This window comes from Ammospiza caudacuta, chromosome 4, assembly GCF_027887145.1.
Source record: "Ammospiza caudacuta isolate bAmmCau1 chromosome 4, bAmmCau1.pri, whole genome shotgun sequence".
NCBI lineage: Eukaryota > Metazoa > Chordata > Aves > Passeriformes > Passerellidae > Ammospiza > Ammospiza caudacuta.
The window spans coordinates 54,050,518-54,074,359 of record NC_080596.1 but is presented as its reverse complement, the minus strand read 5'-3'; the positions used below and the strand labels follow the sequence as shown (position 1 = coordinate 54,074,359).

The 23,842-nt window shown below is 34.4% G+C and overlaps 1 protein-coding gene across 3 annotated transcripts in view; it reads right to left on the bottom strand.

Annotated features, from left to right (window-relative positions):
- The window catches only part of ATP8A1 (ATPase phospholipid transporting 8A1), a 100,585-nt gene that overhangs the window by 45,407 nt on the left and 31,336 nt on the right, over positions 1 to 23,842 (bottom strand). For 2 of the 3 annotated variants that reach the window (XM_058803028.1, XM_058803027.1), the window contains exons 13-24: positions 22,980 to 23,057; positions 20,515 to 20,603; positions 19,933 to 19,977; positions 17,271 to 17,343; positions 16,563 to 16,668; positions 15,276 to 15,358; positions 15,049 to 15,098; positions 10,358 to 10,427; positions 9,295 to 9,379; positions 5,610 to 5,749; positions 3,652 to 3,790; positions 2,423 to 2,487 (exon numbers count right to left, since the gene is read on the bottom strand). In XM_058803028.1, the coding sequence (XP_058659011.1) occupies positions 2,423 to 2,487; positions 3,652 to 3,790; positions 5,610 to 5,749; positions 9,295 to 9,379; positions 10,358 to 10,427; positions 15,049 to 15,098; positions 15,276 to 15,358; positions 16,563 to 16,668; positions 17,271 to 17,343; positions 19,933 to 19,977; positions 20,515 to 20,603; positions 22,980 to 23,057 (1,023 nt within the window). The remainder of the gene's footprint in view (positions 1 to 2,422; positions 2,488 to 3,651; positions 3,791 to 5,609; positions 5,750 to 9,294; positions 9,380 to 10,357; positions 10,428 to 15,048; positions 15,099 to 15,275; positions 15,359 to 16,562; positions 16,669 to 17,270; positions 17,344 to 19,932; positions 19,978 to 20,514; positions 20,604 to 22,979; positions 23,058 to 23,842) is intronic. The other variant, XM_058803029.1, reaches the window with a different exon arrangement.

Genomic DNA, 23,842 nt, shown 5'->3' with positions numbered 1-23,842 from the left:
TCAGGCATACATAAACCAAATTTGGTGTAACCACCTAAAAACAGAACACTGAACTAACTAAAAATCTCAAACTCCTCTGAAATGAAATTAAAAGATACTGCTTTGCCTTTTCAACCCAACTTACTCCTTCCAGTTCCACACATTGTTGTTAATGGTTTTTGACTATTTTGCTTCTACTGGCCTTCAAAAGATTCATTGGTTTATCTAAAATGAGATTAGCCTGTTGTGGAATTCTGCACTTGTTTCCTGGCTCTCACCTGCTAGAAACTGTGACAGAAATGAAGTTCCACTGTTTAAAATTACATGCTAGAAAATCTTTAAAATGACAATAGTTTCTGTAACCATATTCTAGAGCATCTTCTCTAATTAAGAAATATTGCAACATAAAGGAAGTATCAATTTGTCTCATCTCTGCGGATTATTTAATTTCTATCAAAGTTTAAAAAACACATGAAAAGTCATATTCCTCCCATCTACTGTTTCTTCTATGTAGTGAAATCCCCATAATCCAGGAGTAAATGGTCTCTGCCATTTAGATTTCGCCCCAAAACAAATAACATTCTAAAGGGTTGAGATACCTAAATAATTTCAGTTCTATACCAGCTAATGTCTACTGCGGACTGGGGAGGTGCGTGGGGTTGAGATATTTTTCTTATTATTTCATGAACAAGAGTATCTGTTCAAATTAGAGGATCTTTTATTTTAGCATATTCTTTGTATGTTCACAGAGCTGGGATATAGTCTGAACAAATACATTTAATTCTAACTTCCTCTGTCCTGCATGCTTAAGTCGAAACAATGACCAAATTGATGAGGTATTTGTTTTGTTATATCTTTTTTTTCCATGTCTTTGAGACAGGGGACTCTGCATGTCCATAAAGGGGTTAGATTTGAGCAAGCTGTGTTTTAGCAAAAGCCACTGGTATGCAATGGACACTACTATTTTAACAGCAAGGAGAAGAAACATTCACTTAATGCCACTGTTCTCAGTGCAAGGTTTCAGCGTTTTTCAGAAGAGTACGCAGATCAAGAAAAGCCAACCTTCCCTGACTCCACTGAACCTATCAACATCTTTTTATAGCCAAGAGGCTGTACTTTACAGACGAGGAGGAGAGGACTGCCACAGAGCAACTCCCATCAAAGATCCCAAATACACAAGTGCCACAACACTGGGATTATCTTCTCCAAGCTTTCCTGGCTGCTCAGTTCCTCTCACAATGAGGAAACTGGATTGTCCAGCCACCCTCATGGGTGCATAGAGTCCCAGTACAAGAGGTGGACCTGGCTCAAAAGCCAAAGTGTCATTCTATGTGATTTCCTTAACAGACAATATTCCAACAAAGTACTACAGTCTTTTGCCAACTGTTATTGGTACGCAGAAAGGAAAGAGGAATTGATCCACCTTTGCAGCTGCACTGACTCAGCATTCTGCAATCACAGCAATCCATCCCTCTCTTCATTTCCTGAGACATGACCCACTCCTCTATTAAAATTTTCAAGGTAATTTACTCAAGGTAACGAGTCACTCTAGAAATAGAGACTGACTTGTCATTCCAACCACAAGCAAAGGGTAGGACACAAGATATACATTTGTCAAACAGTAAAATGCACACCATCACGTGAGGCAGAAAACTTCATAAATAGTCTCTTAAAATATTTGCATGGAGCTAGTTTACTCTGTTTCTTGAACTGCCTCTCAGACTACATTCACCTGCTGCTGAAAAAAACATTATGCATGTTATCACCAAAACCAGATTTGCAAGTGACCAGCTTGCATGTACAAATTCAGCTGGCATAAGATACTGCATCTCCATGTACTCTGTACTTTGGCCATGTAAGGAAAGGTTCTCTCAATCTCTATACAATCTAGACATTCCAGTTTGAAATAGAGAGTACACTGCAGTAATCATTGCAGCTACTACCATTTATTCTTATTCTATGTTTATATAAATTTACTATAAAAATAGATTGCTTGATAGATATTTATTCAACTTTTGAATCACCACACTAGAAGTGGTTAATCTGTAATGCTTGTATAATGTGAAACTCCTGGCTTTGAGCTGCATGGATGAAGTCTACTACATGGAATCTGTTTGCTGATAGTTGTGAAGTTCCTTTGTGTAGTAGCTGCACTATGATTTCAGAAGGTGTAGACTGTTTTCCAGTTATTCAGTAACATTCTGTCACAAAGATCATACAGTCTTCCAAGCATGGAGTACTAAAATTAAGAAAGCAACCCTCCAAGACAAACATAAACAGCATGCCCCCAAACCATGGTTTTGACAGAATTTTCTATGTCTGTCTAGATAAATAGCCACTCCAACTTATTTTTTGTTATTACAGCAACCTCACCATGATGTCTGGATATTTTAAGCAATAAAATAATGTTTCATTAACTGAGAACTTAAAAGATTTTACTTACATCAAGAGAGCCTTCATTTATAACAATTAGTCCCATGTTCTTTCTCAAAAGTTTGCAAGAATGACCTGTTCGAAAAGATTTTGTTTTTAAAAATCAGTTTCACAAAATCCGTTATAACAAAGCATTTTTTCCTGCAATAAATCTACAGACAGAATTAAAAATAAGATTTTCCTAGCTGAAATAAATGATAAAAAAGAAATTCTACTACATTTTATATAAGTACATACATATACAAGTCAGAACAGTTAGAATTTCCCTTGCTGCAACTTGCAGCTGTTCTGCCTTATTCAGAGGTGCTTCAAAGAGAGTTACAGAAAACAACAAACAGATCTCTCTAAGCCTTGTAAATTTTTAGAATGCAACTTGCCTTTCCTTCAAAACTTGCACATATATAGCTTTTCATTCTTTCTTTTATTCTTTGATGCATAAACAGGATGCATTTTCTGTGCTGATGATGTAGCCTGCCTAGTCAAAAATATGTATCACCATTCTTAATAAAGTGGAAATATTGCTATTATGTGTATTGCCTCAAACCTGAAGGTACTAAGAAAAATAACCTTAAATCAATTGTATTGTGTGCATATGGAGAGTTCTTTAAGATTATAAATAATAGCATCCAATAAAAAGGATATATATGACTAAAGTAAGGCTTTATTTTGGACATACATCTACACTACAGCAGTAAGTGCTGATGTGGTCACATGCAAAGAATATTAAATGTTAAAAACAGCTTTCATGTATAACTTTTTAAAGATACAGATTTATCATTGTTGAAATCAGTCTTTTTTACCATCCTTCATAATAAAAAGAAAGAAAAACCCTCCATTGTTAAAACGTTATAGTACTTTAGTTCACCTTTCTTGGAAAGAAGCAAAAATAGAGAAGGGAAACTAAAAATACTCACATTATCTTAATAATATTCCCCCTCATTGTCAAAAGTCAATATATTCTTTTGAATTCATTTCATATTCTATAAAAAAGTACAATTTCCTATTTTTTTGCCTCCTCTCTAACGTAACTTTTTCTTGCTCTTAGAATTTTAACAGAGGCAGAATCCAGCATTTCGTATCCTCCTCCTATCACTGACTAAGTTCACATTCAAATTCTGGAGTGACATATAATATTATTTTTTACAAGACAACTTTCCACTCTGAAAGAAATTTTACTGCATCAACTGCTATTATTTTTAAACCCATAACAAAGAAATAAAGTAAATACAAATATAGTACCAATATTAATGGCGGTCTCTTGTTTGTCCCCAGTAAGTATCCAGATTTTTATGTCTGCTTTCATGAGTGTCTCTATGGTTTCAGGCACTTTGTCTTGTAGTTTATCTTCAATTGCTGTTGCTCCGAGCAGCTGAAGATTCTGTGAACATAAAATATTTCATACATACAGGGTTTTTTGACTTAAATTCAATTTCAATGTTCCATTTATTTTATTTAACTCTCTGTATTTACAACAAGATTAATGCAGTCTAAACCATTAATCAGATTTGGTATCAACAAATAAAGAACTTCCACTTTATTCCATAAGCTTTAACTTAGATATCTGTGTGGCTTGACAAAACTGAACAGTGTGACCACTCAAATTTCAACCAATTACTTTCTCAGTAGCTCAGTAGCTTGTGCAGCAACAGCTACCTTTTCCTGAGGAGTATCTTTCTGATTTGAAGGCTTCAGGAATGCTAATACCATGCCTTCTCTCTTTTAACGATTTCTCTTCCCTTTGTAAAAAAAAAAAATTCAAAACACCTGTACATTTATCTTAGTATTTTATGCTTGATTTTAGCTTCCTATGGAGCAAATCCACACAGTTTTTGTGAATACAGCCATTTTTATATTTCCTATTACTATACCTTTAAAACTAGGTAAATGTTAAAGACACCATTATACATCTAATACTGTGCAATCCTGGCAGCAGCATGGCCTGCATACTACACCCTGAGGAAGCACTTGTGCAGCTTACACACACATTTGTAAAGGTAGCAAGGTTGTCATGGCATTAAAAAGTAGTATCATTTCAAGAATGTTTTGTCACATCCAGATAAACTGCTCCAGAAATGTTTATTAGTGACTGAAGCTATATACCTTCACCTTTCTTTTTCATGAATTAAACACTACAGATTTGTGAGGCTCTGAATTTTAACCAGTTTTGTCAATCAATCTGTGTTACACTTTCTGAGGAAGAAAACCTAAAAACAACCCCCCCAAAATTTAAGCATCAAAACTTCAAGCACTATTGGTCTCAAGCACTTCTTTTTCTTATAAATTTAATAGTCATGGGACCTTTTTATTGTTGGGGTAGGGAAGTCCTAACTTCATGCTTGGCTACTCCAGAAGGAGTGTTGTCAGAAACTTAAGGCTCTGCTCTTGTGATGCTGTTTCTGGGTACAAACTTGCTTTACAGGCCTTCAGTAAAACAGAGCGTGACAAAGTAGAACAAGTGCAACAGAGGGACACAAAAATAGCTTAGGGCCCAGAGCACACCATACTAAGAGCACCTGAAGGAGTAGGATGAGTTTAACATGGGAAAAAAGAAGACTAAGGGAGGGATTCCTTCTGCTAACTGAAGCTTGCAGAGCAGCATTCTTCTCCAAAATGTATACTGCACAGGGAAAGAGCAAGAGGCACCAGACACATTCTGTAGCAATAAAAATTTTAATTCTGAAGAAGGAAAAAAAGACTAAGTTGAACATCAAAAAAAATTACCTGCTGCAGCTGGGAAAACTCCCTCCTTGTGGATACTCTAAACTTCATCAAAGTGTTGGGCAAGCAAAACTAGCCCGGCTTTAAACAGGGATTTGTGTCTATATGACTTCCTGAAGTCCCTTCCAATCTATCTGTTCTTACAGTTTTTTACACACTAGAAGAACTCTAGAAAAAAGCTTTCCAGTAGTTCAACCCATAATCCACAATTTCCAGCAAGGTAGCTACTTGCAGGAAGAACTTTGTCAGATTAATTGTTCCTTCATTTTGATTGTTTAAACTGCAAGGACTACCTGACACAGCTGTCAGTATATCACTAGATTTCGTTTTTCTACCTGTTATTCCTCAAAATTGATTCACTTTTCATAGTATAGAAAATAAAAACAATAATTAAGAACTCACTCTTCTGCTCATCCCTCTGCCCACCCCATCCTCCCCCCCACCAACCCAAAGCCCAGAAAGCTACAAGCTGCACATACTTTTTCAATTAGTTCATAGCTCTCCTCAAGTTTGAGTACTCTGTTTTGTATAGCTGTAGAAGCACGGTGATAGACATCCAACCATTCTTGATAATCACTTTCTGAAATCTCAGCCACAGCAAAACACAGAGTCCTTAAGCCTAGAGAGAAAGCAGATAACAATTCAGTATTTTTTAGTCCCTGCCCTGATATGCCTGCAGTGAGTAGCTTTTGAAAGTTAAAATTATTCTCTATTTTATGTATGCTTATGCCTGATTTCAAATTACTGCTGCACATCTTGAAGAACTTTTTAAATATACATAAAGTAAAAATGAACTATAAATAGAAATTTATTCAACAGAGTAACAGTTTCTAAGAAGCTGAACGTAACAGAGGTGATGTATTTCACTGGAAAAAAAGTAAATTTTTATGCAAGATTTGACTTAGTTTAAATTGTTAAAAAAAATTAAGAAATCCCAACACTAGCTGAACAAGTATGCACACCGAAACATTTAAAGGGTAAAATCAAATCATATTTCTGAGAAAAAGATTTATAAACTTAAAAGTAGCTATGCTATGCTGGAAGGAAGTAAAGTTAAAATATATCAGCACAATGTTACAACTGCCCTTTTCACCCCTCCTCAATATTCTTAGGGAATTCTAGTTCAAAATTTATCATCTAGAAGCCAACTTTGAATCCCCTCATTTAACTTTCCCATCTCACAGATTGTTTCAGCTTTCCAAATTCTTAAAATAAAACCATCATGTACCATTTGGCAATTTTACTTACCAGCCTTTGAGCTGGTTGATATTATTAACAGATTTTTCCTTCAGCAAAAATCTGAATAAAGCATTACAGCAAGAATTTGAGACGGCATGATTTTAAGAAATATCTATTTTTTGACAACACACATTTAACACTCAATTTAAGTAGTTAGGTGTGAATTTTCTAACAGCTTATTTTCACATATTACCAGATTTCTACAGAATGAAGTTGACAAAACTCTTTATATACTAGCCACAGTTTGCAGGCCAGTAGATTTAAAAGGGGGCAGGCAGGATGAATGTAGTCAGCCTTTGGTCACTTGCCCACTCTGCTCTAGGAGACAAACAGCACCACAACCAGGGATGGTTAAATGTAACCTTTATTTGGTCACAGGTTTCTGGAGCATACAGCTCAGCACCAGTGGCAATTTTGAAATTATAAGAGGTTGGGCATGAAATAATACATGTGTCTTAGATGTAAGAGTAATTTAGTATCTTTTTAGTAATTTTTAGTATCTTATAATTTTATCTTCAGGATAAAAACCACGTGTAATGTGGGTATTCTGACAACTAAACAGCATTAGGAACACAGTGTCTCACCATTTAGACTTAGAAGAATAAACTCAAGGCTGACAACTAAAATGATTTTTTTTCTCTGCATAATAAGGATATGCTTACAAGGTCCAAAGCAATGAATATAGGTGAAGGGGAGGAAAGGAATCTATGTCTGACTAATAGTGATACTATTTCCACAATGCTTTCAACATATTTTCTGCAGACAATAAAATGAAAAAGAGAAATCCAAGTGTATGGAATGTCAGCAAATAGTTTTTTCAAGGCATTTGCTTTCTCTTTTTAAATCACTACCTAATTATACTTTTTAAAAAATTTTTAATATGGTTCTTTTCATTGTGACTTAAAAGAATCTTCCAAATAATACGTGGAAAACAAAATATCATTAAGCCTGGTTGGTAACAGACTGGAACAACACAGCAAAATTACAGAGGATTTTTCTATTTATCCAAGCAGGCATTAACACTCCAGCTCAATAAATGCTTACATATAAATGCCAGCCATGCTAACCACTTCATTTTTGAACAACACACCAAGAGCAGGCAGCAAATGCCAAGGACATACTGTCCTGCCACATGAAAGGATACTCATGAGAAACTTTGCAACATAGTTGGCTGCAATTTAAATCTGAAGTAAAAATAAATACCAAATTTTTAATCAATTCCAGAGATATGTGATTTTTTTTTATGCTTTGAATTTTATGCTTTTTAAAAGTTAGAGATTCACTCTTCTCAACAGTAAATTTTTCAATCTGTTGAAAAGAAGGATACAAAAAATATCTGAATAAACTTCTTAATCCTATTGTATGTACCGTCATTCTAAAGACAGATGGAATTTTTCACTTTTTATGTTGATTTATTTGGTTCAACTTGACTGTTAAGGAGTTGTACTACTGATGTAATGAGAATGGTAATTAAGAACTGGGTTGAAATTTCCACATCAATTCACATAGGATAGAAGACAGTGATCTAATTTGGTCTTTTGTGTAACCAAATATATACCTTATGACCCAAACTAACTTTTTCTAGGCTAACTCTGGTTAAGCCTTTCTAGAACCCCAGAGTGTGTCTGAGGGTTTGGGCTATACCCTCAGTCAAATTTTTTTGAGTATAGTTCTGCTTTCAACTTCATTGTAAAATTTATTCTAACTTTTTTACCTTAAGATTCTTTAAGACCAAACAAATACTTCCTGCAGAGATGTTGATATGAAAAACTAACAATAGAAACAGATCTGTGACTTGTTTCTGCTGTCACTGGTAGAACTAAGAGACTGAAGCTGCTTAATACACTAGCCAAAACTCTGAATTCCATGATAAACCAGAAGACAAAACCTAGAGAAGTCATATGCATGACAAAAAAATGACCTTTCATGATAACATGAGTATCTGGCCAGAGATCAGTTAACAAAACATAAGTACTGCTTTTTAGTTTTCTTCCCAGAGTAAGTTTATTTTTAAGTCACATTGAAGATAATTTTAATGTTCTAGTAGCAGTGTATTAGAAAAACAAAGAAGTAGAAACTCTGCAGTTCAGACACCCATAACTCTTATGATTCTGCTTCCAACTCCTCTCTACCAACTCACTGATAAATTGTAATACTGTGATACTGCACAGTACAACACTATAATCCTCTTGAGATACTAAGGGGGAACGGCATGGAACATCTAGGAGCTATGCAGAAACGTTTCTACATTCTGCTTTTCTCATCACATCTGTACTGTGAAATCTAATACAATTAAATAAATAACTGGCTGCTTGTATCAATCATCTTAATTTCACAGTCTTTTAAATTTTACTTACTATTCCTACTTCACAAACCCTCACAGAGAGGTTCCCCACCTCCTGCAACTGTTTTGTAAAAGCGATTATTAAAACTGCAGACACCAAAACAAATCATATGGACACTGGAAATCCCCCTTATTTGGACTGGTGACAGAAACAATACAGCTGAAAGCTACCTTAAAAGCACTACACTCATAATTTCCAACAATCTTTACTTTGGCTACTTCTTCCTGTGTGCCCATCCCTACAGCATCACTGGGTATGGGACATGAAAGCAGCCATGGGAAATGAGATCTTCACAGAAACAATGTGCTATGTGTTTGCTCTCTGGAAAAATATGTTTTGGTTAAAAGATTCTACTGTATACTCTGTGGGTGTGTGGCTTGTTTTTTAGGGTTTTTTAAAGCATGAACTTATTACTAAAATTGCTTGGGAAGAAGAAGACTTTTCTTAAGGAGACATTGCTAAAACAGAAATTTCAAACATAACATGAGTAAAACACTACAGCAAGACAAAATTTAAAAAACGGGAATTTGAGCAGTAACTGAATTTAATATTTATTTTTATAATGAATAATATCACTCACCTTCTGTAGCAAACTGCTCTAGATGTTTTAAGGTAATTTCTTTGTATTTTGAACTTTCAGCAAGACGGTCATAAATTACAGTATCCTACAAAAGAAATAAATATAGTTCAGAACACTTTAATAGAAAAAGGATTTCTGTTTTGGGTAGACAATACAAATCATGTAGGAAAAAGGCTGAAAAATGGAAATGTATTATTTAAGCATCAAAAAGTAATAGACATAATCTTATTTCAAAAGTTAAAGGACTTCTTAATCCTCAGATTTTCTAAATTTACAAAGTCTGCTATAATGCAGTGTTTTTCTTCTACATTTTTGGATGTTACTTCCCCTTATTTTGAAATGTGCCATAATGCTGCCCACAAAGCAAAATCGGTGCTTCATAACTGTCATTCTCAGATTTTTTGTAGCCAGCTTAATACATGGAATATTAACAACAGGTTTGGTTTTTTTTTTCCCTAGAGATGACCAGAAATGGACATTTATATTTAAAAACTTCCTTTCCTTAAACCATTCTGGAACTGGATTTCACCTCCTTCCTCCTCAAACTTGACTCAACATACAGCCTGAGAACTAATGAGCAACTCTCCATTCCCCCAGCATTATGATAAGGATACCGTCTACAGGTCTTGCTTTGGGAAAGTTGACTTCTGTGTAATATCAATGGCTGGCTAACACTCCCATCTAGCCAGTTCTGCTACATTACTATCTCTATCTAATGATCCATGCCCAGCTACTCCAGCAAGTAATTAATACATGTTCATCCATTTTCTAGGGAGTACAGAAGAAAGCAATTATTATTAGGAAACATAAAGGTATTAGTCCAGTACAAAGAGTAGGATGAACAGGGCTGTCATACCTTCATAGGCAGTTAGTAAGAAAGGATATTAACCAGTTCATCACATTGAACAACTACATAGCAAAACAATGTAAATTGAAAGAGGAACATCAACATTACTTCCCCTACATTTTCAATGTTTTGACTGCAGTTATTACAATCTTTTGCTTTTGTATTTTTATTGGTAGGATATATTCTTTGTTACAGTAAAAAAAGAATAAAACTCACAGCTCCTTTGCAGTAGAGTCTTAATTTCCCTGATGGTGTGCGAACTATTACTGACATTCTCTTCCTAGTGCTGAAAGAGAAATAAATTCTCTATATAAGGTGGTTCATAAATATAAGCATTTACCAATATTTTAACTAATAATATCAATATATATCTTACGTTACACAAAGAATAAAAGTCAGTGCTATCAATTCTGAATTATGCTCTCAGCTGACTGGGATGGAAAACAGTTTTAGTGCACACCAATTAAAATGAATGCTATTTTTCTGTGCATACTTCTGTAGGCCTTTTTCCCATTAAAAGGATATTAAGAATTTTCACCTTCATCTAAATACTGTATGACAAAAAAGCACCTTAAAGCACAAAGCACTTATTGTGAATATCATAAATAGATATTGTATCATGGACTGTTTCAGGTTTTTCTTCCTTCCTTCCCAGCCAGCCAGAATCACTCATACACTGTACTGTGCTGCAATCCTATTACTGTTATCCCAGAGTTTCATTTATCATGCAAAGTTTTCAGTATGCTAAGAGCTGGAAACGGGCTGGACTAATTTTAAGTACTCTCTGGCTCTCAGTTGTTAATAAAATCCAAGTTATTTTCTCTTTTTGTCCTCATAACTGAGGTAGAAATTGGAAGGAAACATGGAGAAGACTGTCACGGTCTGTTTTCTGTCTTCTTCCCTTTGAGGTTTGCCAACAAGCATTCTTTAGGTGCAAGATCATGTCCTGTCAAGACGTGTATTTATATCATAAGTCTTTCAAACTTCAACTTTATAAATAAATCTACAGAAACTATTTAGGGAGCAAAACACTTCTCATAGAACAATTCACAGTAAAACAGAGATGGAAATAAATGGTCCTTTAACAATTTTGGTTCCAGCTGGAACAGGATCCCATTTATACATCATCAAGGAGCATTATTGTATAAATGGTTCCTGAAGTTCAGACTCCCATGGAAAACATCCTGTAATTGGAATGTGGACATAGGTGAAGGAGAGAAATTTATAATTATAGATGAAGTCACAGGCTGAAGAGTGTCTTCAGGAAAACATTTTCTAATTTCTCCTGGGTGTGCACTCTGTTTCAAGTAAAAATTTCTGAAAGGTAATATTAAATAACATTGTTACTGTGAATACTGCACAAAAGCCCATACAAAGCCATTAACTGCTGCAACTTCTTTTCCATTTCACCTCTAAACCTCCGATAAGTAGAATTCCAAAAAGCTTTAGACAGTGTCCAGTTGTTAATCTGCTTTAACAACACTGGAGAAATAAGGATCATCTAAACTACAGTTAAGCTGCCTAAAATAAAAGCATGTCTCAGATCCACATTGATTCCAGCCAAGACTATCTAGCTTCTGCTACTTGAATTCATTACACTTGCCAGAATGTTCAATTCAGAAATAGTGAAGGAATTACAGTAGGTGAGGGGATGTATAAAACAATAATTTGATCTATTTACCCTTGACAGGTAAAAATTCAGCAGTTTTGTATTTGTCTTGCAATACCAGAAGATTGCAACCTTGAAGTCCTGTATGGAGTTGAATATTATTCTACTGAAGATGTATCAAAGAATAACCAATGACTTCCTGTAGCATTCTGAATTTTAGTTATACAGACAGACATTGAATCTTCACTGACATAGATTTTCTTAGTAAAACTGCAATAAAACTAATGAACAACAGCTACTGTCAAGGACTTCTAACTTCTTAAAAACCTTTTTACGGCACTGACAGTTTTATTTCCTTTTCCTGGTGAACTACAGTAAGCCACTAAATTGCACTACTGCAAATAATTGTAATTGTGACACCACAGTTTTGTTCTGCTTGTTCTCTATAGAAGCAACGTGAGCAGCCATAAAGATGACCTGGTTACAATGGGAAAAATACTGAACAGAAAATGTTTGCTTAAATAGTGACAGAGAAAATGCCTGGAAGCCTATAAATTGGAGGCATCCTGAGATACCATCAATATGCACAAAACTTATCTAGAATTTTTTGTCTGGAAAAGGGAGAAATTAGGAATTGACAAAAATCTGGAAAAATAAAAATTTGTCTTGGAGAAAAGAACCCACCATCATGTACTGGCAGTCCCAAGTGAAATACAGAAATTAGAAGCATCTACTGATTGTTGAATGTGGTTGTGTCCTGCATTTCCTTATGTCTGTGCCCCACACAAATGACTTACCAGAGAGTCAACCCCAACACAGAGCCTGTCTAAGAGTCAGCCCCAAGCAAATCATCCTCATCCTCATCCCCAAGCACACCCCCAAGGGGTGTGCTTGTATACATTCCTTTGCTAACAGTAATTTTTAATAATGTGCAATTAAAAAGTAGGTAAAAGAGCCCCCATGTCCTTGTGTGCTATGGAATCCTGCAAACCCACTGTTGGGATCCCTATGGACCTGCAGGCTGGGTAACCCCTTGGGCTGTTACTAAGACGCAGAATAGCTGGTAATTCCCAGGGAGTTGCAGTGGAATTATAAACAGACAGAAGCATCTTAAAGAGACATAAATACTTCCCTAAGCCACAAGATTTGCCAAGAAGCTCTTGGTAGGTCCAGTTACTCTACCACCTGACTTTACTTAGGATTAAACAACCACAGAAAACAAACACTGCTACAGAGGTTTTGGTGCCTCTTCTGTCAGCCACTCACTCTTTTTTTACTTTTAGAAGTAAAGTCAAAAAATCAGTGTCTTCTGGAGCTTTCTGAATGGATGAGAGGAGGTAAGGCCCCAAATGCTCTAGGATGCCTTCTGTCTGCCCAGCACAACAGCTAAGAAAATGTGGATTACTCATGAAACCAATTACACAGGAGAGACTAATCAAGGCATGAATTACAGGTAAATACTGTAAATACAGGAAAATACTCTCTTTTCACAGGCACAAGTGTAATCACTGAAAAAAGAGAATATCAGAAGTGACAAGTCCACTAAGTATTCCTACAAATTCTACTTCTGTAAGATGCTTCTCTGTAAGACTGTCCTATCAAATCTTGATGCTATTGCACTCTACTTGCAGAAGAGTCTTAATTGGTGAGGAATTTATTGGCATTTTTTCTGGGAAAAACTTGGAACACCTGCAAACTCTTAACAGTTTATTCAAAACAGATTACTTCTCTGAAGGTACATGCTCCTACCCACACAAATAGTGTTGTTTTGGAGCCAAAATTTCTCTTGCTGTGGAACACGGGTGACCTCTAGTGCTTCCAACAAGTCAATTCCAAGCACAGCTAAATACTGCAGAATATCAAAAACATCTATAAAAACTGAATACTTAACAAAATTCTGGGATCAGTATCCACCAAAAATCTTATGCCTCCGAAGGCTGAGATTTAAAAGCAATTCTCGCACCTCCATAAAGTATCACAATTTAAATTACAATTTTAGACTTATGCAGAAGTTTTTAAAAAATCAATGAAATCAAGACATAGATCAAAACCAGAAACAAAGTAGCAATCCTGCACTCTACTCCAGAAACACAGTATGAACTTTCACAGAAGTCAAATTAACAGCAATGCACTTTGCTCTACAAACTTGCTACCTTACAAGAAAAATAAAATGCAAGCAATGCCTGAAAAAAAAAAATGAAATCATGACACAAATCTAAAAAAATTCACCTATGTCCCCTACAATATAAGAAACCCCATTAATTGCAAAAAGACGTAAAAATACATTAAAAACTATAAAAATTACTTTCTTTCACTGTTTCATACTATTATTGCTATTACTATAAATATAGGCAACTAACTCTGATTTCACACAATTTATCTTCAGTCTGTCATTCATGCGTTGGATTGTTTTATTTTTTCTCCTTTTTTGTTTTTTTATTGGTTTTGTTTTGTTTTTAGCTAAGCTTAAGGGAAATATAATACAACAGGAAGGAAAACAACAATCACTTCCCACAGGTACAATAATGAGTAATCATTTTAAGAAGAAAAGGAACTTCCTCTACATGCAAATGTCTTCCTTATCCTGTGCCAAAGTAAGCAATAGGCCTACACAAACATTTAGAACACAGGCAGCATGCACAGATACAACATAAACAGCTCTGGATAAGAATCGAAACTGCATCCACCTTTCTTATGAGTACATTTATAACTCCAAGAATTTTACCATAAAATTTTTACTGAAAGCAAAAGATGTGATAAATTCATATCCCAAGTAAGCCAACTGGTCAACTACTGCAGCGATGCTGCTCAGAAGATACTGAATCTCAGTCTAGAGTACTTAAACAAGCCGTAATGATACAAGTATATTTAAGGTCAAATGCAAAATTTATTTTAGCAGCAATGATAAACACACTTATTTTTTGATATATCATATGGTGTCAGGGTTTTCAGAAATACATTTAGAAGTTGGAACACTTTCCTATATTATTTTCCACAGATTTTTTTAAGTTTTGATATCAAAGTTTTTTTTAATCTTTGAGCAAAGGCAAAAGTGAAAAATATAAGTCATAATGTAGACAACAAGAAAAAAAAGAGCCTCCTAAAATTTTTACAGTAAACCAGGCAGTGTAATCTTAATCATGTACTCTGGTCTGTCTATAGCGCCTTTACATATTACACAGATAGAGGCTACATAACCTGCATACTTTACCTGGAAAAATATAAAAAATGTAAGCATTTTTATCCATGAGAGAAGTGTCTAAGTATTTTCACAAAAAGACACCAAGTACAAATTTACCTTGTAAATTCCAGGACATTTAGCAGTTCATATCTCTCTTCCTGTCCCAACTGAAGAATAAAAAAAACAAACCAGAGGGTAAGAATTAAAAAAAAAAAGTCAAGCAAAAGAACAAAACCAATCAAACAACATATCAATACTAATGTATCATAATGCAGTTATTCAGATTATTTAAACTAAAACACAAGCAAATGCAGTAAATTATAATGTTATTCCAAAGTACTTACAGACTCAATGATTACTGAGTCAGGTGTCCTTCCAGTGAATACAAAACGAAGATTCCTGGCTGCTCTGACCAATGCTCCTTCATCTGCAGCAAGTTCAATAGTTATTTTACAGATGTACAAGAAAACTGTTAATCATGATTTAATCAACACAATCCGGGCTTTTCTACTTTTCACTTCCTTTTTCCTTTATGGATTTTAAGATTAAATGTGGTGCTGGAAAGAACTCTTTGTTTCTGCTGTGAAAACTGATGAAATGAGTTAACAGTTTAGAGAAAATAAGCCCTGAAAGGAACACACCTCTCAGCTCAGTAATGAGAGCACCCTCTCCAAAGCACCTAGGTTAGCACCTTCCCCAGGTTACTGGACAATGTTCAATGCTTTTTGTTTAAGTTCTGGTTTGGAAGAGAAGAGTGGTAAGTCATTGCTGTAAATAACAGATAACTTCAATGTGTAGACTCAAGAAATCAGCAACCACATCTGCAACAGTCATCAGCTGTCTCCAAGTGGCTCAGGATGTCAGAATGGAGTCTGCTTGCAATGCCGAATGAAACAGTGCCATGACCCGGTGAACTTTATTTATGGCACTACCTCTGCCCTTTTCTTTTAGTTGTTGAAGGCCAGGATTCACAGAGCCAGCCACCTAGAAGCTGGGGAGCCCAGGAAGAACCTCTACACTTGAGGTAATTTTTCCCATCATAAATTGTAATATATTAGCTCAGCAGGGCTGAGCATATTTTAATCATTCTGCCTTGCTTAATCATTTCCTGAATTAAAAAACTGTCTATGAACCACAATAGGCTTGAAATAGACCTTTTGCACAATAAACTTTTCTCAGTCTTTAATAGAATTTATCACAACTTCTATCCTATTAGAAATATTTCTGTTTTGATTACACAGTCTCTGTTTTAAATCAGTATCATGGTTACCAAGTACAGAATAGGCTTCTAGAATGAGCAAGGACATCAATTTGTGTCCTGATTTGATTTTATTTACTTCTGAGCACTTCCTTTAGAACTCCACAGCAATCTGACAACACCATAGCAGTGCTGTATAGTTACTGATTCTTTGCCCTTACATAATCCATGTAACATTCAAATGTATTTTCTAATGAAAATTTTAAAAAGTCTAAATCCTTTTTTAAATAACTGATTTTAGCTGATACCAATTAGTTTTTGAGGGATAAGTCTGGGGTTTTTTAATTTTGGAAGATTCTTCAAAAACAATAAACTGAGTAAAATTTGCTTGTTGAGTTGACAGAATATGTTCACTGAATTATTTGAGTCTCACCTGGAGATGCTGCTTGATATATAATTTTATCACCTTCTCTTTCTGGAACTGCTGTATGACACACTGCCATCATTGTCAAGAACTCACATATTATAGGTGCAGTTGGCTAAGAAAAAAAATAGGTCACAGTGTGATTCATCATTTAAGCAATAAACAACCAAAATGTAATAATAGATATAGACAAATAATAGCCCAGAAAAATTTAATGAAAGGTACCTCTTTTCTTTAAATACTATCTGTAAGCTAATTTCAGCATGCACATACTTACTTATATACTGCTCTACTTACATACTGGTTATATAAATAAAATTTAGTGGCATTTGCTACCATAACAATCAAAATTAGATAACCAGAAACATGGAACAGTTCAAATAATTACTTTTTAGGGAAGGTAAGTATGAATGATGTATTGAAAGAATTTTACTTTATTCACAGAAGTCTCTTGAGATGTTGTAATTTTTACTAAAAAATAGTCTCTTCTACTTTTGTCTAGTACTATATTTGACAACACTTCTTGAGAACTTTTAGAAAGACGTAGCAAACAAAAATCACATGGAAAATGTTGCAAGATCAGACTGCTTTAAAGATGAATATATCAGGCACTTCAAAATGTTAAAAGTGGAAATTATTTAAAATTATTTAGTCAAAAGAGGGGTAAAGAGACATATAAGTAGAATAGTTGATGACAATTGATTCTATTTAACTTACATGGTTGTTCTGAAGATTATCCAGTAATGATACGTCACTAAATGTCTTTTCTTCTACATTTTGTGGGCCTTGCCTAGAAATAATTGAGTAAAAAACAGATCACTCTTAGCATGATTTTAACAGTTTATATACAAATCATCCAAACACAAGTTTTGGGCTATAACTGCTACAATAAAGGCTGCAATCATGTATTGTGAGAAAAAGAATTGAAAAGTTACTTGTCTCACATTTCCAAAGTTTGTTTAATTTAAAGAAACCTTGGTTTATACAAATACGCTTAAATCCAGCAAAGTTTTTCTGCAGAATTTAGGTAATGAAGGATGAAGTAAAAATATATCCACAATGTAAAACTGAGGCTTCTTGTCTTCTGGTCTCTAGAATGAGATTATAAAAGGGGCACAATAAATATACAGGCCCAAAGAGATCACAGTTCATCAAGAAATTAGCATTTTTAGGGTAAGTTTCTAATGTCTGTAGAAAAGCAAGTCTGGAATCTGAAAGAGGTAAACAAATGAGTTCAGACATCAGAAAAGTCTGCATGCAGAGAATTTGCTTTTTATTGCTTATGATCAAAAAGGAACATATGAAATGGAAAGATAAGGAAGACATAACAACAGTGGTGAAGTATGGACTTAAGAGATGCAAGGAGGAGATGGTTCTGGAGAAGTCATACACTAGCATCTCCCAAATTGCACAAATATTCTGGCTGAATGTGAGAGCTCAAATATGTAGATACTTCTAGGAACATTTGTTACTGCAGCTGACTACAGCTACAGTCTTAATACTACAGCCTAAGTATTAAGACAATCTAGATGACTTTGAATTTAGTAAAATAAAAACTGCTGAAATGTGAATCCAGTTGAAGGAACTTTTTTCTCATTTACTTTGGATTACATAATCTTACAAAGAATAAATATATTTGGTGATTTAAGTTGAAGAATAACCAAAGACACAAAGGCAGTCTAAAGATTATCTAAGTAAAACCAATAGTGAGCTGTTTTAGTCCTGCAGTAACTACTGTGGAGAAATACAATGTGCAGAATCTCCTCTGTACCGCCATGTAAGGAGTACTTTTTCTAACTTTGTAATTATAGCAAAAGATTTGAAGTATGCTTCTTCACCAAGACTTCTTTTCTGAATGTAAAGCAAATAGATCTTGAGGTGTCAAATACTAACATCTTCAGACACATTATATTTGTTCAGAGTCTAAGCTTTAAGCTTTGTTTGCTTAAAGCTTTCTGATATAAATTTTCTGGATTCTCAGTGCTAAAATACAGAAAAATATTTGCAGGTGTAAGTTTTAACGAAGCAGAAATCAATTCTTTCTAATACAAAAAAAAGATACAGAAGATTTGGGATGTAGTATATTAGTCATGTTAGGGCTAGAAATGTTACTAGCACAAAGAGATTTTATTAATTGCATTAGATTTACACACCAAGAAATTTCAAATATCATTTTTTTAAGTATTTCTAATATATTCTTTGCCTATAAGGTTTGGATTCATTTTTTTTAAAAACCACTGTTCGAATATCAGTTTATCCATTTCAGATGTCTTCATAAAGATATTTATGTGAATAAATATTTATTCAAAACCAGTCTTTTTTCATTAATGGTTTATAAGCAAGCATGCTTCATTTCATGTAAGCACTGCCTTGTTTTAATGAAATTCCTTGTATGCAGTTAAGTAAACTTATGTATCTTTAGGAAACATTTTCCTTCTACATCAAATGATATTCAGGTCAGGTAAGATTCTGGGTTATGCATGTGTACTACATTTTATGTGTTGCAGGAGGAAATTTTCTGGCTTTGTTTTTTTTTTTTTTTCTATCTAAACAAAGAATTATTAATTCTAATTTAGTCATGATTTTTTTCCTTCAAATGTTTTCAACAAAAGATGACAACACGTTCCAATTTTGTGTTCCAAGTCTTGTTGTGACTTTCAACAAATAAAATAAAGATAATTTAAAGACTGTAAACAACTTTTTTTTTCTGTGATGTATCTGAGTTTATTTTGAATGGTATTGCAAATATTTAGTGTAAGAAAGTATGATGAAGAAGCACAAGGCTCATGTAGATGACAGCAGAAAGGAAGCCAGGACTTTTCTTTCCTGAGGTCCTCATTAAGACATTAATGTTAGTCCCAAGTGTATTCGGGTGCTCTAATCTCAGTTCCAGTTAAGAACTATGCAGTGCTAATATTCTAAAACTATCTGGAGGAAGTAAAATAGCAACAATAACATCACATATTTTTCACTCTCAAATATGGATTTTTTCTAAACATAGTATTGATTATTACTAACATATTACTGACTACCAGTAGAAAAGTGTGATTAAAGTTAACATAGTACCAGATATATAATAAAAGACAAAACTTTCTCTCCAATAAGTAGTTCTGAATTGCACCAAGACTGTCAGTATAGCGACTGCACTATATTTCAGGGATCCACCTAGAGATTCTATTCCAGAGTATGCAACCTAATGCCACAGAATTTGAATGGCATAACTTTGTGTAAGATGGTCAGTCTGTGTGAATTCAATGCTGAATTAACTTCTGAGCAGTAACATATCTCACATTCAGTTCCATCTCTAAATATACTGCTCAGTATTTTTAAACCTGAATCTTCAAGAAACAGCAGAAGCTAAATGATTTTTAGAGCTTACCAATCATCTGAAGGAACACTATAATCCTCAGGCTCAGGGCAATGGCTGCACAAGAAGCAAGGAAAAAACAGAACAGGGACAGGAGAAAGAATCACAAATGCTAAGAAACTGGATCATGTGTTAAAAAGAAGTAGTTAGTTAATAAAACAAAATTACCAAAAAACCCTGCTTTGCAGCTATTTTGCTAGTGCCTAGATTGCAATGAAAATTGCAAAAATACGGTCTTCCTATTGAGACTTCATAAACTCTAACAAACCAAGTTTTTGCAAGTCTCCTTCAGGTTTTTCTTTGTTACAACATTATACAGGGTAAACGATGGGAAAACCATGCATATTGAAGATATTGAATTGCCTTACAGCAGAAAGCCTGTGATATCTCAACTTTATTTTTGTTCCTCTTTGCAAAAAGAGACTTCGTGACAGAAGCGATCCTGTCTCTTATGAGTAATATTTTATAGTCACAAAAAGCTGACTGAGTTGTAGATATTTTCAGATGTAAGTTTATTTTAACTACAGTATTAATGTATGAGTACATATGGACAGGCAGAGGCACACAGATGAATAAATACATAGAAATACCTACCCATATGCAATTCCTGCTACTGTACACTTCTTAAATTGCATGACATTGCACGTCAGGGTACCCGTTTTGTCAGAAAATATATATTTGACCTAAATGAACGATAAAATCCATTATGCATCAACATTCAGCAGTTAGTGACATATCTAGTACAATTCATGACTATCAACATTTGAAATATTTTTACCTGTTCTGCAATTTTAACAGTTTATAGGAAAAAATCCAACAACAAAATCAATACATAAACATGGCAGATACACAGCGTTCATACCCACTTCCAAAGAAATCAATCAACTGAGATGTCAGGAAACTTAAGCTTTCTTCAGTACACAGTGGTGTAATTAACCATCCCTCACTCTACATTTTTCTGAAGTGCAAGAAACTTGTGAAGACCATTGAATTTGCCAGTAAAACATTAAACTTTGGACAGAAAGCAATATGCTAAGTAAAGTATCTACATATGCATTTCTGAGCCAATCTTTTTGACATAGAAATATCTTCTTAAAGCCAAAATGTTAGTAAAAGCACAACAGCTCAGAAAAGCCAAATTACAGGAAAAGGAGAAATAAATTCCTTTCTACCTACTCTACATCTTCTATTCCCCTGGCATTATAAACCCTTCTGTTCCAGAAACTACTAGGTAGAGCATTTCAAAATTCAAAGCTGAAGTACATAAACCTGTGATATTTTTAAGTTTTGTTTAAACCTAATCTTATGAAAAAAGTTAATATATGAAGGAATGAGGTTGTCTGTGACAAATCAAAAGTTCTCTGAGTCACAGGTAAACTTCAATTCATTAAATTTTACTTCTAATTTTAAAAAAATCAAAGAATTCTTAATTAGGAATTAACTACATTATACCTGGGACTAATAAAGCTATGTATAGTAAAAATGTTTCTGAGGAACTATGCCTTAGTAAAATCAGCAGTAATAACGAATCTTTCTGTGTCAGGTTTATGCTGCAAATTGTATATTTTTTTTCTGTGTGGGCACAATGGGAAAGTGGGAATTGCAGCTAAAAAAAGTCAACCTTTTTTCCCAACACAAGTTTTGCCTTTCTTAAAACCTGAAGATCTGTTGGGGCAAATCTCTTCATTACATGTGCAACCCTCATGTACTTCAAAGAAGAAACCTGCTCTTTTTAGTAGAGTCCTATGGTCTCCGTACAAAAATCTGCTCAAATTAAGAATCTGCCGAAAAAATGCAAGTGGAGCCTGACTAGCTCTTAATGGTGAAGGAGAATTTGATGAGAATCCTAAGAAATGAAGGCAAAAACTACTTAAGTCAAAAGGAAAGAATGTGTCGGAATGTGAATAACAAACTAGCTGCAGAGATAGAAAAAACAGATTGTGTAAAATGTAACAGAAGGAAAGCTAAGATTCAACAAAGACTCCTCCCTACTGGAGGAGCTTGTACTCCCCTTCAAAGCCAGCAAAAGAACAAAATATCCTGCACATACATATTCAACCAAACAGGCAAAGGCTCTGTACTCCTCTATGCAGACCAGTCATAGAACATGTTAACTTCAAGCAGTTTTTCCAAAAGACACATATTAGTCCCTGGGACTGCTTTACTATATGGCTAAATCTGAGCTATTGATTTTGGAAAGCTAGAGACAACTTTTACATGCCCATGAAATAAAGTAAAGAATTAGTTATGAGAACTTCTAGATTAGGAAATGCAAGAACTTGCATACTTGTGTTCATAATACAATTCAATTAAATGAGCATGTAATTTATTTCCCACAGCAAGAGCTGCTCACCACCAGTGTTCCAGAAAGCTCAGCACATTTTTAAAGCCAGACTGCAAACACAACTGACTGAAAGATCAAATACCATGTGTAGTTCTTCTAGAAGGACATCCTCTGCCCCAGGCACATTTGCACTAAGTCATACTTCTCAAATATGAGCATATAACAAGTGATGTCTTGTGAAAAGTCAAACTGATTTTACAGTATTAAAAGAGAACTCCAAAGCACAAAGAATTAAGCCCAAATTTCCAGGGTTTAATTCAGGCCCCATTCCATTCACAGCTTCCAGTCTTTAGTGGCAAGAAAAGACGACATGTATAGAACTGATTCAACCCTAAGATACTCGCTGTCACTTCTGAGGAATGCAGAGAATGTGAAAAAAAACTGACATACTGAAGACACACTTTATCATACATGTATATATTGAGACTAAATTTTATGCCACAGACAGCCTTAATGCTCAAAATTCCTTTGATTTTGTAACTTTATTGATACATTTCAATCTTCCGTGATTACCACATGCACATTGATACAGAAGAGATTGTTCCTTTAATACTGGCTTTAATTCACTGACACTTCAAAGTATTTTTAAAAATATCTGACAAAACAAAGAGAATAGAAATAAGCAAATACCAAGTCAAGAGTATATTTTTTTAAAAATAAATCCTCACAAGAATAATTTCAATACAGAGTTAGAATCAGTAATTCTTTTATCTACCTGTCCAAGTTCTTCATTGAGATTGGAAGTACGAGCCATTGCAGCAGTGTCTGTAGGTTCATAGTGCATATCTATGTCCTAGAGATAAAAAGTACATATATTTAAAAATCTGTCCTTCAGAATTTTCACAAAAAGTCTAGCACATAAATAGAACAGTTAAGTGTAGAAGAAAAGACCACACATGAATGGGTCTAAGATTGTTTCAACATGAGAAGCCACAGACACTATCAGATCATTTCCAAGAGACCCCAGTAGAAGAAAGATTTTCTGATGGATGATTTTTCTCAGATTATTTCTAGTGATCAGTATATTGAAAAACAGTTGACCCACACATTTAAAATGACATTAGCAACAAGCAGAAATGACTCATAGGGAGAAGTGAGTATTACCTACTTCTATTGTATGCACAACCAGTCATTTCTAAATAGCAAGATAAATATATCTTGAGATTAAAACATGAAGATAAATTTGAGAGTACACAATAAATGTAAGATACAATTCATATGGTGTGAGTTCTTTTCCTCTTACTTGTTAAATAAACATCAGAGTTTGTTTTCAAATACAGTAAAAGATTAAAACATTGTCAAACATGGTAATGTAGTGCAACAGATTGCAGACGACCAACTTCTCCATACAAATATAATCTACACACAAAGAGAAATATTACTTAACAAAAATGTCCATAGTCCCAGATTAGGATAAATAAAAGGCAACTAATCCCTTATAATGAGAAACTGGGGCAAGAAAGGAAGTTAAAACAGCCTTTCTGATTTCTTGTATAAACAAGAATTACAAGTGGTAATCTACACATTCAAGATGGGTCTTTGTTGAATATTTTTTTTCAAATACATAAAATTAAGGAA